Source organism: Rhinoraja longicauda, chromosome 2 (genome assembly GCF_053455715.1).
Source record: "Rhinoraja longicauda isolate Sanriku21f chromosome 2, sRhiLon1.1, whole genome shotgun sequence".
NCBI lineage: Eukaryota > Metazoa > Chordata > Chondrichthyes > Rajiformes > Arhynchobatidae > Rhinoraja > Rhinoraja longicauda.
This window is the reverse complement of record NC_135954.1, coordinates 51,073,423-51,093,650: the sequence shown is the minus strand read 5'-3', so window position 1 is coordinate 51,093,650 and position 20,228 is coordinate 51,073,423. Positions and strand designations below refer to the sequence as shown.

The 20,228-nt window shown below is 40.7% G+C and overlaps 1 protein-coding gene across 7 annotated transcripts in view; it reads left to right on the top strand.

Annotated features, from left to right (window-relative positions):
• The window catches only part of ino80c (INO80 complex subunit C), a 72,043-nt gene that overhangs the window by 21,079 nt on the left and 30,736 nt on the right, over positions 1 to 20,228 (top strand). For 2 of the 7 annotated variants that reach the window (XM_078418982.1, XM_078418973.1), the window contains 3 exons: positions 2,193 to 2,304; positions 4,589 to 4,656; positions 9,662 to 10,616. In XM_078418982.1, coding sequence (XP_078275108.1) covers positions 2,193 to 2,304; positions 4,589 to 4,656; positions 9,662 to 9,850 — 369 coding nt within the window. In that variant the 3' untranslated portion in view covers positions 9,851 to 10,616. Of the gene's footprint in view, positions 1 to 2,192; positions 2,305 to 4,588; positions 4,657 to 8,937; positions 9,581 to 9,661; positions 10,619 to 16,416; positions 19,351 to 20,228 lie in introns of those variants that run through there. The other 5 variants (XR_013548730.1, XR_013548729.1, XM_078418991.1 and 2 more) reach the window with 4 other exon arrangements.

Genomic DNA, 20,228 nt, shown 5'->3' with positions numbered 1-20,228 from the left:
GTTAAGATGCAACCCGTCCCTTTTGTACTATGGAACTAGTGTGGATGGGAAACTGGGTTGGCATGGACGAGTTGCACCTGAAAGGCTTGTTTCTATGCTATGAATCTATGCTGTGCAACTTAATCACCCAATCCACTTGTGATGAGGCTTTCAGGAGCAATTGACTTGAACCCCAAGATTATCTGTACGTCAGTGCTCATAAGGGTCCTGTCATTTACTGTACACTTCTCTCGTACATTTGACCTCTGTAGATGTATCACCTCACACTTATCTAGATTAAATTGCATCTCCCATTTCTCTGCCCAAATTTCCAACTAATTTATATCCTGCTGTTTTCCTGAACAATCTGCCTCGCTATCCACAACTCCATCAACTTTCATATCACCTAGAAACTTTAAAATTAGTCAACCTATGTTTTTATCCATAGAACACAAAATGCTGGACTAACTCAGCAGTTACATGGATAGACAGTGTTTCAAGTCAAGACCTTTCTTCAGTTTATTTGTATATTACAAATGACAGATACCTACAGAACACCACTGGTCACAGAACTCGGTCAGTAAAACATCCATATGCCACTGACCTCTATCTTCAAACAATTTTGTATCCAATTTATCAACTAACCATAGATCCCATGTGACCCAGTCTTCTATATCAGCCTATAGTGAGGGATCTTGTCAATGGTTTCCTGAAGTCCTTGAAGACAATGTCCACTGCCCTACCCTCATTAATCACCTTTGTAATTTCCGCAAAAGAAAATTCAATCAAATATGTGAGACAGGACCAACCCAACATAAAGCCATGCTGCATCTCCCTGATAAGTCTATGCCTGTCAAAATATAAGTAAATCCTATCCATCAGAACCTTCAATAATTTCCCTCCCTGAAAAATGTACCTGCCTTATTTGTCTCTGTTGGCTTCTTAAACAAAAGAATGAAATTAGCTATTCTTCAATCTACTTGCAATGCCCATGGCTAAAGAAATACACCGATCACTGTCAAGGCCATGACAATCTCCTTCCTTGCTTCCCTCGGCATTCTGGGACCGACCCTTTCCCTAGCTACTACCATAGTCCTAACACATTTATAAAATGTTTTGGAATTCTCCTTAATCCCCCTTGCGAAGAACGTTTCATTTAACCCTCCTAATTTCTTTCCTGCATCCTTTATATTTCTCAGGGGGCCTTGACTGACTTTAACTTCCTAAACCTTGCATATGCTTTTACCTTCTAACCACCCAGGTTCTCAAACCTTATTATCTTACAATCTCACAGGAACATGTTAACCTGAACTCTAATCAATAGCCATTCAAACAATTTTTGCAGATCTATTTTGGATTTACCTTCAAATACCCATCTCCATTTCCTTCCTAATACATTTGTAATTAGCCTTCCTCCAATTTGGCACTTTGACCTGAGGGCCAGACTTGTCCATCATTATCTTAAAACCTACGGAGTTATAGTTATTGTTTCCAAAATGCTCCGATCACCTGGCCAGGGTCATTCCCAAGATAAGGTATTGTATGGCACTATCCCAAATTAGACTAATAACATATTGCTTCAAGAAACCCTCCTGGATGTACCTAACAAATTCTGCCCCAACTAAGCTCCTGGTACCAAGGGAGTCCCACTCAATATTGGGGAAGTTAAAATTGCCCAGTACAGCTACTGTTTTTACACCTTTCTATGATGTGCCTGTATATCTTTTCCTCTTGCTCCTGGCAATTTGGAGGCCTATAGTATAACCTTCTCATAGTAATTACACCTTTGTTATGTGTGAGTTTTACCAAAGTCCTCTGAATGCAGTTGTAGCATTCCCCTTAATCATTAATGCAACTTCCCTGTCTTTTTGCATTCCTTTCTGTCATGTCTGAAACATTAACACCCTGGAATATTGAGCTGCCAGTCCTACATCTACAACTAATTCTGAGCTGTATTAAGGGCCTGTTAGATTTGGTCACATTTGTATTTTCAGCGTGTATTTAGCAATCTACCCCGTTTCATTTGAATGAATTTGCAGTGAAAATGTATTTGTTAGAAAATGCTGTGTGATTTTGTTGAAGTTAAAAATCCAAACATTATTTGTTGATTGTGTGAACAAGTAGAAACGAGAATTATTTCAAGAATCAGATCACGATAAATATCTTTTTAATTGCCTGGTACATAGCTTTTGATTTGGTGTCTTCATTTCTAGCACTCTGGCATTGGCGGCGCAAGTGCTGGCAAGAAGAATCGTGTCTGGAAAAATCTGAAACAAATTCTTGCCACAGAGAGAATGTTACCATGGAAACTAAATGATCCTAACTGTAAGTTGCTTTGACAATTTATACCATTTAAAACAAGAGAACCATGGTGAAATCTGTGTTGTCAATTGTTACTGGTTCAGAAGGTAGACACAAAATGCTGGAGTAACAGCGGGACAGGCAGCATCTCTGGAGAGAAGGGATGGATGGCGTTTCGGGTTGAGAAAGGTCTCGACCGGAAACATCATCGTTTCCTTCTCCAGAGAGGCTGCCTGTCCCGCTGAGTTACTCCAGCTTTTGCGTCTACCTTCGATTTAAAGCAGCATCTGCAGTTCCTTCCTACACACATTACTGGGTCAGATTCTGTCATCTAAACTTCTGAAATCCCCAATAAATTTCAGTTTATAATTTGGTGTGGACAACAGATATAATGAAAGTCGAACTTGGTATTGGTTTATTCTTGTCATGTGTACCAAGATGCACTGAAAAACTTTGTTTCCTGTGCTATCCAGTCAGATCATACCATACATGAGTACGCAATCGAGCCACGCACAAGTACAATAGGTAGTTATAAAGAGAAAAATAACCAGTGTGCAGAATATAGTATTGCAGTGTTACAATTACAGAGAAAGTTCAGGTAAAAACAGTGCAAGAGCTGAAATTATATAGGTTAGAAATTGGGACGACACCCTTTGCTTATGACAGGTCTGTTCAACAGCCTAATATCAGCGAGGAAGAAACTATTTCTGAATCTGATGGCATGTGTTTACAAGCTTTGTATCTTTTGCTCATTGGGAGAGAGGAGATGAATAAATGACCTAGATGGCCCTTGATTATTTTGCCTATAGTTCTGAGGTGGCATGAATTGTAGATTGAGTCGATTGGGGAAAGGTGGGGGATGGGGGCAGGGCGGTGGAGACTGGTTTGTTTGATGGTCTGAGGAACATCTACAACTTTGCAATTTCTTTTCTTTTTGCAGTCACATTTGAAAGTGAGTTACATAGAGTTCTAGGGGCTAGTGGAATCAAGAGATATGGGGAGAAGGCAGGCACGGGTTATTTATTGTGGACGATCAGCCATGATCACAGTGAATGGTGTTGCTGGCTCGAAGGGCCGAATGGCCTCCTGCACCTATTTTCTATGTTTCTATAACATTTAAAAATAAAATCTCTAACCTGTATTTAATGATCACCATACAAATCAGTCGGACCACTACGTAGCAATTGTGGATTAAACGTAGAAACATAGAAACATAGAAAATAGGTGCAGGAGGAGGCCCTTCGAGCCAGCACCGCCATTCATTGTGATCACGGCTGATCGTCCACAATCAATAACCCCTGCCTGCCTTCTCCCCATATCCCTTGATTCCACTAGCCCCTAGAGCTCTATCTAACTCTCTCTTAAATCCATCCAGTGATTTGGCTTCCACTGCCCTCTGTGGCAGAGAATTCCACAAATTTACAACTCTCTGGGTGAAAAAGTTTTTTCTCACCTCAGTTTTAAATGGCCTCCCCTTTATTCTAAGACTGTGGCCCCTGGTTCTGGACTCGCCCAACATTGGGAACATTTTTCCTGCATCTAGCTTGTCCAGTCTTTTTATAATTTTATATGTTTCTATAAGATCCCCTCTCATCCTTCTTTACTCCAGTGAATACAAGCCTAGTCTTTTCAATCTTTCCTCATATGTCAGTCCTGCCATCCCAGGGATCAATTTCGTGAACCTACGCTGCACTGCCTCAATTACAAGGATGTCCTTCCTCAAATTAGGAGACCAAAACTGTACACAATACTCCAGATGTGGTCTTACCAGGGCCCTATACAACTGCAGAAGAACCTCTTTACTCCTATACTGAAATCCTCTTGTTATGAAGGCCAACATTCCATTAGCTTTCTTCACTGCCTGCTGCACCTGCACGCCAACTTTCAGTGACTGGCGTACAAGGACTCCCAGGTCTCACTGCACCTCTCCCTTACCTAACCTAACTCCATTGAGATAGGTTTTAATTGTTCTGGCCACCAGGGTGTTATGAGTAGTATTGTTCTTCTGCAGCCATGAAGCCTAAAGTTCTGCATTAATAAAATTACATAAAACCCATGTATTGTGAGAAATGGATCATTATTGGAGGCACATGGTATTGGTTTTGATGGCTTTAATTTGATGGTATGGCCAGTTTGTTGGGACAGAAAACTGATGGCTTTCCCAGTATTTCACCAGAAAACTAAACTTTTGAAATATTACCGTTTCTAAATTAGTTTAAAAAAATTTAAAAGTGAATTTGGATGTTTCACGGAAAATGGTCATGTTGATTTCAACAACTTTTAATTTGTTTTTCTTTTCAATTTTCAGATTGTAACATTGATGCTCTACCTTCCTTTAAACCAGCGAAAAAGTACTCTGATATTTCAGGACTTCCAGTAAGTATGGAGTACTTTGTTTGCATTACATTGAGTTAATTTAATGCAAGAAAATAGATGTTTTATACAGTATTGTTCTAAAGAAGTTTGCCAAACCAAATGTTTCACCACAGTATAATTTGTGGGGTTTAGTGGACAAATTGTCAGATTGACAGCAGAGTTACAAGTAAGTGTTGAGGCATAGACAACAATCAATGGATGAGAGTTAAGGAAAGAGTGAGAACATAGAAGGATTTAAGCATGTGCTCACTATCAATAACTAATGCATGCGTGACTTGGCAAATATGTCATTGTTATCTTTGCAGTGTTGTTTGAGATGTATATAAATGAATTGGGTGAAAATAGAGGTGGCCTGATTAGTAAGTTTGTAGATGGCACAAAAGTTGGCATAAGTGAGGAAAGTTGTAAAGATTTATATCAGGATATAGATCAGTTGGAATTTTTGTGGGGAGAAACAACAGATGGAGTTTAACTCGGCCTAAACTCGGTTTAAGTGAGGTGTTGCACTTTAGAAGGTCGAGTGTAAGTGGAAAGTTCAGGGTTCCATTCCTGAGAACTGTTCGTGACTCAAACAGTTTGAGAGTTGGAAGTACATCAGCCTGGATTAGAAAGTGCAAAGAGGATAAATAAATCTGGATTGTTTTCTCTGCAGCTTTGGAGGCTGAGAGGTGACCTGATAGAAGTGTATAAAATGATGAGAGGCAGAGATCGTATGAGTCGACAGTCTTTTTCCCAGAATTTAAATCTCAAATACTAGAGGGCATAGATTTAAATTGAGATGGGGAAAGCATAATGGATATGTGGGAGGCAAACATTTTTGCAGAATGGTGGAAACAGATATATTTAAGAGGCATTTAGATGGGCACATGAACGTGCTGAGCTTGACTTGTTTATCACAATCGAGCTTTTAAAAAGGGCTTTTATTTGTGTAGTGTTTTTCATGAGTTGGGATGATCCAAAGCTCTATACAACCTGTGAAATTTACTGAAATATGGAAACACAGCAGCCAATAAATATACATCAAATTTGCACAATAAGAATCTAGTCTGCAGATTTCTTTCTTGCATGGAAATAACGTATGGTGCATTTACTGACAAAGCAAATTGCGTAGTACGTCTGCTTCATAGCCTTCTGATGAGTGGACTGTAACTAGAAGCCATATTCGCATAGTGCAGAGACCATCATCATATAAGAGGCTCAGCATGGCTTTTTCACTTTGATGCTCCATGCCTTTCTTTATGAAATATCGGTGTCATTTGCTTTTGGAATTACTTTTTTTTACCTTGCTTTTGAAAAACATTCACATATAGTACATCAGTCTGAAGAAGCATCTCGACCCGAAACGTCACCCAATCCTTCTCTCCAGAGATACTGCCTGTCCCGCTGAGTTACTCCAGCATTTTTTGATCTACCACATATAGTACAAGTTCCCTTTATTCCTGCATCCAGTTTAGAATGTTACCATTTCATCTGCAATGGCTCTTCATTTTTCCTGTCTAATATATCATTTCATATTGCATTTTAAGCAATTTCCCTGGCTGCATGCAATACACTTTTCTAAATTCTCTAAAATAGAGTCATAGGGCAATAGAGCTTGGAAAAGGGACTTTTAGCCAAACTCATCCATGCCGACCAAGTTGCCTAACTGAGCTGGTCCCACTTGCCTGTATCCCTCTGAACATTATCCATTCATGTACCTGTCTAAATGAAAATAAAGTAACGCAAATGTTACTGTTATTCAAACTTTTTTCTTATATTTCCAAATTGTTGTTTTTAATCCTTGCATTTAAATACTGCAGCTACCTTGGTTCACAATTACCTCTGGATCAATGGTCCAGCCCTCTGGCTTTTAGTTCACTAACTTCATAATAATTAGGGGGTGGAACAGTGGCGCAGCAGTGGAGCTGACCACGTGCGTTTTCTCCGGGTGCTCTGATTTCCTCCCACATTCCAAAGACGTGCAGGTTCGTAGGTTAATTGGCTTCTGTAAATTGTCCCTAGTGTGTAGGATACAAAAGTGGGATAACGTAGAACTAGTTAATGGTCGGCATGGACTCGGTGGGCTGAAGGGCCTTTTCCATGCTTATCTCTATACACTAAATCTAAACAATACTACTTGAAAATATCTACTTCTCCCCAGTGTGAACAACTTTTATGATTACGAAGTTTTTCTGCTTTCTCTAAATCAGCTTCTAGGTCATGTTGTCATTGATTCTTTAATTGTCTTAAATTTTGCTTGATATCCTGTTTCATCAAAAAGTCTTCTGATAATCCGTATACGATATATATATATATATATATATATATATATATATATATATATATATATATATATATATCTGTCATTGCCTTCATCAACACAACCAGCTCATCAAAAACATCAATGAGATTGATAAAGCCCAGCTTTTAAGAAACGCATGCTGGCTCTCATTCATAAATTAAAATTCCCTCAATCTTGTATTCTTCCCCTTGGTTGTAACTTCTAAAGACTTTCCAACACTGATAAAATTGACCAACATAATGACTGGGTTTGTACTGTCTGAGCTGTTTGTACTGTTTGGGTCAGTCTGAAGAAGGGTGTCGACCCAAAATGTCACCCATTCCTTCTCTCGAGAGATGCTGCCTGTCCCGCTGAGTTACTCTAGCATTTTGTGTCTACCTTTGATTTCGACCAGCATCTGCAGTTCTTTCTTACACGGGGTTTTATGAAAACAGCAGCAAATTGTACTGTCCTTGATTAGGGGAATCATCCACTTTATACATTGCCAACATTTTTAGTACATTTTCTGTACCAATTTTAATACCATCTATTATCACAACTACCTCTTTTTGAACAGGGATATAACATTGGCCTTTCTCAAATTATCTTCGGCCACACCAGTATGGGTATGCAGAGGATAGTTAGAGAGAATAAAGGGAGAATCTCTGATGGAATGGAGACCAAGTGAAAATGGCGAACAACCTGGAAGCTTAACTTTGTTTATTTTTCCACAAATACTGGCTACACCATCAATTTACATCTGTTTCACCAAAATGATTCGGAAGCTGAGTCAGTTTATGCTTTTTAAACTAGTGAAGATTTTTATTAGATAAGAATCTTAAGGCCCATATAGAATGAATGTGCAAAGTAGGGTTGAATCCTACATGGCCTGAGTAGCCAATGTTCATGCAGAGTTATTGCCATTTTAAAAAAGATCATGAGGAGCCACACTACAGCTAGATAGTTATCCAACCTAATATGAATTATCTTCCAAAAAATGGTTTAGTAGGACAGTGCAGAGGACACTAAAATCAAGGATTGTGAGAGCCAGCAGCTTCGCAAGGTGGGAAGTGCTTTTCCTTCCTTAAAAATTCATTGCTGATTTGCTTTTACAAAGACGATTTACTCTCTTTCCTGAAAAGTTACATCATTTTTATGACAATTGGACTTGTTCCCATTGGTCACAACTTGTTTTTTCAGAGATCTATCAACAAAGTAATTGGATAGCATTTACATGCCATTCAGATAATGGAAATTCGTCCCTGCAGAATTCACAAATCATGACCAAAAAAATTAAGTGATGGAATACAATTTGCACTTGTGGAATTTATGTTGTATAAAAAGTAAATAGATCAACACACCATTTTTTTCAACTCTCATTTGTTGATCCTACACTCATCCCTGGAACACGTGGATAAGAGAGACACCTACGTCAGACGTAGACATAAACTACAGCTCTGCCTTTAATACCATTATTATACCATCCAAACATATAACCAAACTCGCAGGACTTAGTGTCATCGCTTGTCTCTGCAACCGGATCCTCGACTTCCTGTCCAACAGACCCCAATTAGTGAGGATAGGGGACAAATCAACACAGGTGCTCTGCAAGGATGCGTCCTCAGCCCCCTTTTCTCCTTGTACACCCACGACTGTACAGCCATGTACAAATCTAATTCAATTTTAAAAGTCGCAGACGACACCACCATTATGTGCCAGATATCAAATAATGATGAGATGGAGTACAGGAAGGAAATAGAGAACCTCGTGTCCTGGTGTCGAGACAACAACCTTTAGAAGTATAGAAAATAGGTGCAGGAGTAGGCCATTCAATATGATCATGGCTAATCATATTGAATGGCCTACTCGGCACCCCGTTCCTGCTTTTTTTTTAATGTCTCTCGATGTCAACAAGACAAAGGAGATAGTGATTGACTTCTGGAAGCGAAGTGGTGGTATACATGTCCCAGTTTGCATTGATGGTGCTGAAGTAGAGATGGTTGCAATCTTCAAATTCCTAGGAGTCAATATCACCAACAACTTTTCCTGGATCACCCATATTGAAGCAACGACCAAGAAAGCACACCAACACCTCTACTTCCGAAGGCTAAGGAAGGTTGGCATATAGAAAGCGTTTTATCAGAATGCATCACTGCTTGGTTTGGGAACAGCTCCATCCAAGACCGCAAGAAATTGCAGCGAATTGTGGACGCAGCCCAGACCATCACATTAACCAATCTCCCTTCCATTGACTCAATTTATACCTCACACTGTCTCGGCAAGGCCAGCAGCTTAATCAAGGACGAATCGCATGCTGGCCACTTCTTCTCCCCTCTCCCATTGGGCAACTGGTATAGAAGTGTGAAAATGCACACCTCCAGATTCAGGGACAGTTTCTTCTCAGCTGTTATCAGGCAACTGAAGCATCCTACCACAACTAGAGAGCAGTCCTGAACTACTATCTGCCTCATTGGTGATCCTTGGACTACCTTTGATCAGACTTTACTGGCTTTACCGTGCACTAAACGTTATACTCTTATGTATCTGTACAACACCGGGTGGGCCCGTCAACGATGGCAGCCTCGCCAACAGTATATCTGTCTTTCTGTCTTTTTTGTTATTTTTAGTGTGTTTTAAAAGTATGTGTTAATGTTCTCTGGTTTGTTTTATGTGGGGGGTGGGAGAGGGCGTCGGGGGAAACTCTTTTCAATCTCTTACCTGGTCGGAGATGCGATTGTTTTCCAGATCGTATCTCCGGTCGCTCTGCAGCTTAACATCATGGAGCTGGCAGCCTTGCTCGTGACTGACTTTGAGCCCTACTGCAGGGCCATGGACTTACCATCGGAGCCTGCGATCTCTTGCTCGGGCTCGATGCTCCAACTGCGGCCTGCAGATTTCAACATCGAGGAGCTTGCAGTCTCGGGTAGAGGCTGATGCCAGAAAGCACCAAGCCTGGAAGCACCAACGAGGTTAGACTAGCCCCGACCCGATGTCCGATCGCCCGGCACGGGGGAGCTGAGATCCCCAGAATGCGGGAGCTTGATCGCCCCGATGCGGAGGGCTCGACCGCCAGCTGCGGGAGCCAAGATCGTTCCACCAACAGACCACGGGAGAACAAAGAAGGAAAGAAGATTGAACTTTTTTTGCCTTCCATCACAGTGAGGAATGTGGGGGAGTCGCTGTGGTGGATGTTCATGTCAAAAAATTATTTGGGTGTCTTGTCATACTCTTTATTGGTATGACTATGGCAAATCAAATTCCTCGTATATTGCAAAACGTACTTGGCTAATAAATTACTATTATGATTATTATACCGTGGATGGCTCTCTGCTGACTGGATAACACGCATCAAATGTTTTTCACTCTACCTCGGTACACATGATAATAAACTAAACTGAAACTAATGCACAGATAACATGGCTTTGCATTACAGAAAATCATGATGCGGACGTCTGCTTGGAATGCAGCTCAGCCCATCCCCTCTCCACCCCGTAATGAAAGATCACCTGTACTTACAATGTTTGCCTTCATACAGACTAAGAATGTGCCAGGGAAAACTTGTGCACTGCTTGTGCTACATTAAATGACCACTGCTAGTTAATGATGAACATATCAATTATAAAGTAATTGACCTGGGTTTTTATATAATTTTACTGACAATCTCAGGAGCTCCCATTCATTACATCACGTTAACCTAGAACGTGAGTGCCTACAGGACAATTTTGTAAATCTGTGGTATTTTGCAGAATTGGCATTGCACTGGGTTTTTTTTGGCAGGCAAACAAGTGACATTCGTCTGATCTTACAGGTGCTAAACTGTCGACCAAAGCTAAGGTTGACTGCATTTTAGCGGTTGATGCTGAGATTAGCAGCAAAGAAAAATAAAGTGCTGAATGTTTTGAAGTGACAATGTGATCCAGGCCAAAGAGATAATGAAATGGCTACATGATTAAAATCCTAAATGACAGGAGTCAAGAGTGTTTTGTTGTCATATGTCCCAGATAGAACAATGAAATTCTTACTTGCTGCAGCACAACAGAATATGTAAACATAGTACACTGTAATCAATATGATAAATGAGGGAGAGAAAAAAAGTTCAGTGTGTGTATACTGTATACATATACTCACAAGTACACACATTCATATATATGTATGTATATACATATATATATATATATATATACACACACATATACACATACTCAAAACAAATAATAGTAGTGAATGAATGACGAAGAATTTGGCAGATTCTAATAAAAATCCAGCTGTTCAACAATAAAGCCTGGATATGTTGGAAATATTTAACAGGCCAAGGCAATATAGTGTCATAGCGTGATACAGCATGGAAACGGGCTCTTCAATTAAACTCGACCACTATGTCCACCTGAGCTTGTCCCATTTACTTGTGTTTGGCCCACCTCACTCTAAAACTTTCATATCCATATATCTGTCCAATGGTTGTAATTGATATCCAAGATGCGTTACAACTTGATTTTTCAACATACCCGCAGGAAATTTCAGAAATTGTGCATGCAACCCAGTCCATCACACAACTCAGCCATTCCCCAACCCCTCCACCTCCCACTCCCCACCCCACCCCCCACCTCTGCCTACCCTTGACTCTTATCTATACCTTAAAAACTCTGGAAATCGACCAACATAATCAACGACCATTTACCCGCTGATTGTCCCCTCTTCTCTCCTTTCTTGTTGGGCAGATACAAATGCTTGAAAGCACATGCCGTCTGATTCAGTGACAGCTCGTTGACTGCTATAATCAGAATAATGAACTGGCCTCATAAACCTTTGAAATGTTCCTTTTTTTTAAATCTCCATTTTCTCTATTGTCGCAATGCAATGCTATACTATATTCTGCACTCTGGTATTTTTCCTCTTTGCACTATCTGGTGTACTCGATTATAGTCGGGTATGGTATGATTTGACTGTATAGCAAGCAAAATGTTATTTACTTTACTTTATAACATGTAACAATAGTAAACCAATAACCAATAGTTATACTACCAATAGTAACCACTTCCTTTGACATTTCATTCCATATGCCACCACTCTACGAAAAAGTTGCCCCCTCATGTTCTTTTAATTCTTTCCCCTCTCCCCTTAAATTTATGCCCTTTGGTTTTTGATTCCCTCTCCCTGGGGAAGGAAAAAAAGAGACTGAGCATCCACTTTATCTACGTTCCTCATGATTTTATGTACCTCTGAGGTCCCTCAACCTATTACCCTTCAGTTAAAACAGAGACAGCCAATCTAGACTCTCCTGATTATATTTGTGAAGGGTAAAACAGAGTTTATAGGGTCAATGGCTTTTCATCAAGGGAATAATGGGAAGAAAATATTAAACTGCAAGGAGGTAGATTGTAGGTGAGATTACAGGGCAAAAGGGATGAAAATGCAATGCAAAAGCGTGAATATTCTTTTGGAATGGAATGGAATATTTTATTGTCACATGTGACAAGGCACAGTAAAATTCTTTACTTGCGTGCCCAAGGTATGCAAACAGTCACCACATAAATGGCGCTGGCAAAGTTACAAAGTACCCCCGCCGGCTCCTCCTTTGTTCTCCCCCCTCCCATCCCCTCCTTCATGGCAGTCCCCCCATGCCTGGTCCTTCATTGTTTCTACCCCCCCCCCCCCCCCCCCAAATCACAGTGGCCCAAGGCTCCCACCAACCCCTGAGGGTAACGAGGCCCCACCACTGTCGAGGTCCCACCCCCTGCCGGCCGCGAGGCTCCATCGACCCAGGCTTCTCCACGGCTTCCTGTGGGGGCGAGTCGGGCATATTGGGCGTATTCCGGTCCACTGTGCAGTTCTGCCACGGGTGAGTGGAGCACAGCAGCAGGCAAGTCCTCGGTCTCTACGGGCCCGTGGCCAATGATAATCATTAATCAAGGAACTTTGACGGAAGGAAAATTGCAGTTCTTGTAGAGGTGCAGGTTCTCACAATCTTTATATTTTACTGCCTGCATTATGAACACACTTAAGCCACATAATGCTAGTCAAACAAGCCTTGATGATGCTGCTGATATCTTGGGCAAAAATTGAAGGAGGAGACAAGATGAGAGTTAATCCAATGAGGTGGGAGGAGATGGAATGGGAACATTTGGCAAAACATAGCCAAGATTAAGGATTCATTCAGAGTACTGGCCAAGAAATAATTTCAGCTGTGTGTTTGACATGATATCTGGGCTGATAGTGAATTAACTGATGGAAGAAAAAAAGAGAAAGAGAACTGGTAATTAAATTGCCAGGAATAAAGAAGGTTCATGATAAAGGTTGAAAAATCATCAGGGGAATGTAGCATGACGGTCAGCCTTGGCACAGAGAAAAGAGCGAGCATTAGAAATCCAAGACACTAAATTACAAATTATTGATTTATCCAAAGAGGGTGGAGGAGTGGCTGATGATTCAACCAAGAGAGTGTGTTGAGTTCAGAGATGCAGAAGCAAGATCTACATAACGGACCATGCCAAGGGTAGAGCAGAAGGTTGGTAGGAAAAGAGATCTGTGAAGCAGTGATGGCAACCATTTTATGGTGTGAAGCAGAGGGTCATGGTTGACGTGGACCACACATAAGGGGCCCAGAATGGAACAGGAGAGTGAAGCGCAATGTAGAAACAGAAGTGGCTGTAAACTACATATGTAATATGACTTGAGCGTGATTGTGCTAGAATTTATAGGAGAAGTTGGTGAGGCTGCATTTAGAGTATTGTGTTCAGTTCTGGGCATGATGTTATAGGAAAGATGTCAAGCTGGAAAGGGTACAGAGAAGATTTACAAGGATGTTGCCAGGGCTAGAGGGTCTGAGCTCTGGGGAGAAGTTGAATCGGCTGGGACTCTATTCCTTGGAGCTCAGGAGGAAGAGAAATGATCTTATTGAGGTGTATAAAATTATGATTGGAACAGATCGGGTAGAAGTACAGAGTGTCTTGTCCAGAGTGGGTGAATCGAGGACCAGAGGACATAGATTTAAGGTGAAGGGGAAAAGATTTGTTAGGAATCTGAGCGGTAACGTTTTCACACAAAGGGTGGTGGGTGTATGGAACAAGCTACCAGAGGAGGCAGTTGAGGCAGGGACTTTCCCAACATTTAAGAAACAGTTATACAGGTACATGGATAGGACAGGTTTAGAGGGATATGGAACAAACACGGGCAGGTGGGATGAGTGTCGCTGGGACATATTGGCCAGTGCGGGCAAGTTGGGCCGAAGGGTCTGTTTCCAGACTCTTATCACTCTTTGAACATTGACTTCTCCAACTTTAGATAGTTGCTCTGTCCCTCTCTTCCCCTCCCCTTCCCAGTTCTCCCACTGTCTTCCTGTCTCCACCTATATCCTTTCTTTGTCCTGCCCCCCTGACATCAGTCTGAAGAACGGTCTTGACCCGAAACGTCAACCATTCCCTCTCCCAGATGCTGCCTGACCTGCTGAGTTACTCCAGCACTTTGTGATACCATGACTCGATGATTAATAATTTCATTTGTGTTCTAGCTGAGCTATGGCAAAAGATTGTCGAGGCCAGAATAGTTGACATTTACGAACCTACTTGCTAAATTAACTGAGTGACAAATATTCCATTGGCAACCAAAAAAACATTGACACAAACTCCATGACTCGCATGCAAGCTACACCACAGATGCTGGCTCCAGAAAAACGAATTCTCATTAAATTCTCATTTTGAAAAAATAACATGACAAATTTGAACTCTTAAGGATACAGCTTTATAAAGTATCAAGTAAGCACATTTCCAAAAATCAAGATGTATTGGCGAAAGGAGTAGAGTCATAGAGTGATACAGCGTAGAAACAGGCCCTTCGGCCCAACTTGCCCACACCAGCCAACATATCCCAGCTAAACTAGTCCCATCTGCCTGCGTTTGCGGCCGCGGGACGTTTCGGTGCCCGGGGCGGCTCGGCCGGGGGGCCTTCCATCCCCTTGCGGGGGCTGTGCGTGTCGGTTGCCTCGGTAGGGGTCGAGTTGTCTGTGGGTGCGGGGGGAGGAGAGGGGAAGTTTTGTTGCCTCCATCACAGTGAGGGGGTGTTTGGAGTCACTGTGATGGATGTTTGTGTTGGGGTCGTGTGTCCTGTGTTCTTTTCTTTTTTTGCTGTGACTGCTGAAATTTCGTTCGGTGTTGTGCCGAGTGACAATAAAGTGTTGTTATGTTATGTTATGTTATATCCCTCCAAACCTGTCCTATCCACGTATCTGTCTGTTTCTTAAAAGTTAGGATGGTCCCAGCCTCAAATACCTCCTCTGGCAACTTGTTCCATACACCCACCACCCTTTGTATTAAAAAGTTACCCCTCAGATTCCTATTAAATCTTTTCCCCTTCACCTTAAATCTATGTCCTCTGGTCCTTTATTCACCTACTCTGGGCTAGAGACTCTGTGCGTCTACCCGACCTATTCCTGTCATGATTTTATACACATCTATAAGATCGTTATACACCTTAGTAAGATCCGTACTGCTTAAAAAAATGAGTAAAACTTTATAACTTGAGATAATCTTATTAAAAAATTTAGGAGCCTCCAGTTACTCGATGGGCTGACTGGCAGTCTCCTTTAACAAAATCTACAATTCTATTCCATTCTTAAACTTCTGTATGATATTTGTGCACTGTGGTAAATACATTTTCAGTGTGAGGCACTCAACATGTGCTTCACACATGGATTTTTCTTAGGGGTAGAACACTAAGTACAGCACAGGAACAGGGCCTTCAGCCCACAATGTCTGTGCCAAACATGATGCCAAAATAATGTAATCTCATCTGCCTGATGATCATGATCCATATCCCTCCATTCCCCTGCTATCCATATAAGTTTATCCATATCCCGCTGTAAACATTTTTATCAGCCATCTTCACAGTCCGCAACTCCAGCAATTTTTGTGTTGAACTTACTAACTGACCAATTTAAATTTATATCCATGTCATTTATATATATCGCAAACAGCAGAGGTCCCAGCACAGAACCCTGTGGGACTCCACTGGTCATAGACATCCAGCCTGTTTAAAGCCCTTCCACCACAACCCTCTTGGTGTGGCGGTGGAAGGGCGTTATTCAGGCTGGATGTCTGTGACCAGAAGAGTGCCCTGGAATATGTAAATATCTTCTGTTATGGTCATGGAGTCATACAGTGTAGAAACAGGCCCTTCGGCCCAATTTACCCATGCCACCCAAAATGCCTCATCTACACTAGTCCCACCTACCATACCCCTCTAAACTTGGCCCAATTCCTTCTAAACCTATCCTATCCATGTACTTGTCCAAGTGTCTCTTAAACATTATGATAGTACCTGCAAAGTACTATCAACAAGTATTGCCTTCTGTTAATAAATCAATTCTGAATCCGTACAACCAAGTCACTGTGAATCCTTTGCATCTTAACCTTCTGGATCAGCCTAGCATGGGGGACTTTCTCAAATGTCTTAATAAAATCCATGTAAAAGGCAAATAAACTGGGTTTTTTTTCCTTTCATTACAGGCCAATTATACAGATCCACAGAGCAAGCTTCGATTTAGCAGCACAGAGGAGTTTTCATACATCAGAATGCTTCCTTCAGACATTGTGACTGGTTATTTGGCTTTAAGGAAGGCAACTAGCATTGTACCATAAAATATTGCTTGGAATTTTGTTTGAAATACCTGATTTGCAATTGAAATACCAATTTGTGTCGCGTAAATCAAAAAAAACCTGCAGATGCTGGAAATTTGCAGTGATTTGTGACATTTAGAGTTCATTGTTCACAGCTGAAATTTCACGTAATTTGTTTCAATAACAAAGAGTTTAAATGAATGAACGACAGGAAATTAGAAGAGACTTTAAAACTACAAAAAGCCATACATGGAATCCTCTTGGGAATAGGTCCAGGAAAGATCTTCGGAAATATGCACGCCCAGGAATTTGAAATTTTTGACTCTCCGCCCGTTGATATAAACAGGATTGTGGGTCCTCATCCATCCATCCTCTTCCAGAGAGCCAGGTTGTTGTGCTGGCACCACGACGGTGCTGTCGTCAGCGAACTTGAAGATGGAGTTTGCACTATGTCTGGCTACACAGTCATGAGTATAGAGTGAGTAGAGCTGGGGGCTGAGCACGCAGCCTTGAGGTGCTCCCATACTGATTGCTAATGAGGAAGAAGTATTTCTGCCAATTCGAACAGACTGTGGTCTTTGGATGAGGAAGTCGAGGATCCAATCACAGAGGGATGCACAGAGACCCAGTTCCAAGACCTTGGTAACCAGCTTGGAGGGGATGATGGTATTGAACGCAGAGCTGTAGTATATAAACAACAGCCTGACATAAGTGTTTTTATTGTCCAAGTGGTCCAGTGAGGAGTGGAGAGCCAGTGAGATCGCATCCTCCGTTGACCTGTTGTGATAGTAGGCAAACTAGTGGGTCGAGGTTTTTGTTGAGGTAGGAGTTGATATCCACCATAACCAACCTCTCAAAGCACTTCATCACTACAGATGTTAGTGCCGCTGGTCGATAGACGATTTGGGCAGTTAAATATAGGGCAAAAATACAAGCCAAATATAAGAGAAGCCAATCAAGGTTTTGCTTGTATTTTTTTATTGACATTTATCCATGTACTTCAGTCTTAAGTAGCCACAAGAATTGGAAATCATTGCAGATTTCTTTTCACCTGCTATAACACAATGAGTAAGGCCACGTGTTAAATATTGCAGCAGAGAGAGAAGGGCTTTCTTTCCCCTTCGTTCATTTCCTAAACTGCTTCAGATGTGATTTTTGTATTTCTTCTGAGAGTCATTTCAAGCTTCTCTGAAATAATCAAGACTCCGTGTTAGTGAAATTATCCTGCAGATTTAATTTGCCTAATGTGATGATGCTGCCAGCCACCTTCCTCCTCCCCAACCTATTTATTAATGGTGGGAAAGTGAGCAAAACAACTGTGTTATACATCAGGTTGGTTATGACTCACCAGATCCTGTTCCTCTGAGAACAAAACAGCTTCAGCAAAGATTCAGCAATGGACTTAAGTGATAGCATACATTGTTAGTTTAAAGAGAGTTGCGCATCAAAGTCTAATGATCTTTGTGACACAGATTTCCCTTTTATTGCAACTTTGGTTGATGTCATTTCAGTGGGACGTCTGCAATCCTAGCTGAACAATCAAAGAATTTTTGCTGACTGCAAACTAGGAAGGCAACAGCACAATTATTTTTTTGCTGGTATTTTAAACATTTCAACAAGCCCTAACTAATGATTGAATGCACAAATAAGAATATGGTAAAAAGATAAAATGTCAAATCAATAAATAAAATCCATTATATTCAGGAATATTTGTGAGGGAATTGCTAGTAATAATGGCATTACTCTGTGAGAGAGCAGCACACTTTTGGGAATATCGCCGCATGATCACTTGTTTAATCCCTGACATTTTAATCAATTTAGTTGATTTCCTTTTATTATAAAACAGGAAGACTGAACAGTGCTGAAATTTCCTGTCCTTTTTACAGTGCATGGTAATGTATACCAATAGCTTTGCAGTTGTTAAAATTCTTATATTGAACATTCTGTAGAATAATAAAATTAACAACATAGTTTGCAGTTTGCAGTTTAGAAAAATACAATCATCTAGAATGAGAATTGGATGTTTTCTGTAGCAAATGTAATGGTTTAGCTGTTGGTGCTGCTGTTCACATCCCAAAGGTTCAAACATGGGTGAACCCAAGGGTTCAGATAGGTGCCATCTGCATGTAGTTTACACTTTTTTTCCTGTGACCTGTGGGTTTACGACTGGTGCTCCAGTTTACTCCCTTATCTGAAAGACATCCTGGCATGTTAACTGACTGCTGCAAATTAACCCATAGTGGATGAAAGTGATAAGAATCAAAAGGGATGCAAGGGAAAAGTTACTGAGCTGTATGGAAATAGTGAGGAGCAAAGGCACTTGCAGGATTATTTTGCTGGCAGCCAGCCAAATGACAATCCATATGTCAGTAAACTATTGAATCTCAAAATGGCAGTTATCCTGTTAAACTGCCAGAATTGAGCAATGCAACCTATGAAGATCAGATTATTGAAAAAGATCATTATTGAACTTCTAATGACATATATTTTAGGATACTCATAGAGAACCAAAGGTTTCACACAACAGCAGTAAATTCAAGTGGCTTCCTGCTGCAACTGACAAGGTATAAGATTTGGTAAAGTTGGAAGAAAATATTAAGAAGCCATTGTAGTTTGAGATTCAATATTTCAACATTTTGTCGATTTATAATTTTATTTTTAAGCTAGCACTTTTTATTGGTGCATGGATATTTATTTAAAATAAAGCTACACGAGAACTGTTAAAAATAAATGATCAGGTCCAAAGGTTTTTCTCAATTTGTACTTTCAATGCAGTATATTCATAATATTGTGATATTTATGAATATTGCGATAATTAAAATTTGGTGCCATTTCAATGAAGATGTGTTGTTAATGGTTTACTTAACATGAATAATTGCAATATATTCTCATGTAGTCACATTTTTAACCACAGCAGGTTAATGGCTTGAACCTAAGATTCTTGCAGATTAAAACATCTGGAGTTTTTTCAACTTTAGATTATGAAAATGTTCACTCAACTGATAAATTGCACTCAATCATGTTCTAGTGTTTCATTTTATAAGATACGTTGCTGGAATGTTCTGTATCCTACAATATGGCTGATCCAGTATGATCTTAATAGCTTTTTATCATTTCATGGACACAAATTGTATTTGAACAGATGCAGGCATTCGCATGAAAGTTAATGATACCATCAGAGTTGTTATTCTTGGTGAAGTAAATTTTGAATAGGGAAGGATTTGAATAATTAAAGAGACGGGGGCATTTTTGTCTGTTCTGCTTCATTCTGACAAATGTCTGATTAATCTCTTGTGGCAATTTGCATGCCCTAGCCCCAAAATTACAATTACTGCAAATGGATGACTGAATGATTAATTTCTATGACAGAGCTTTCCCTAGTACTTTGTATATAGAGTCATAGAGTGATACAGTGTGGAAACAGGCCCTTTGGCCCAACTTGCCCACACCAGCCAACATGTCCCAGCTACAATGGTCCCACCTATCTGCATTTGGTCCATATCCCTCCAACCTGTCCTATCCATATACCTGTCTAATTGTTTCATAAATGTTGGGAAAGCCCCTGCCTCAACTACCTCCCCTGGCAGCTTGTTCCATACACCCACCACCTTTTGTGTGAAAACATTACCCCCTCAGATTCCTAAAAAATCTTTTCCTCTTCACCTTAAACCTATGTCCTCTGGTCCTTGATTCCCCTACTC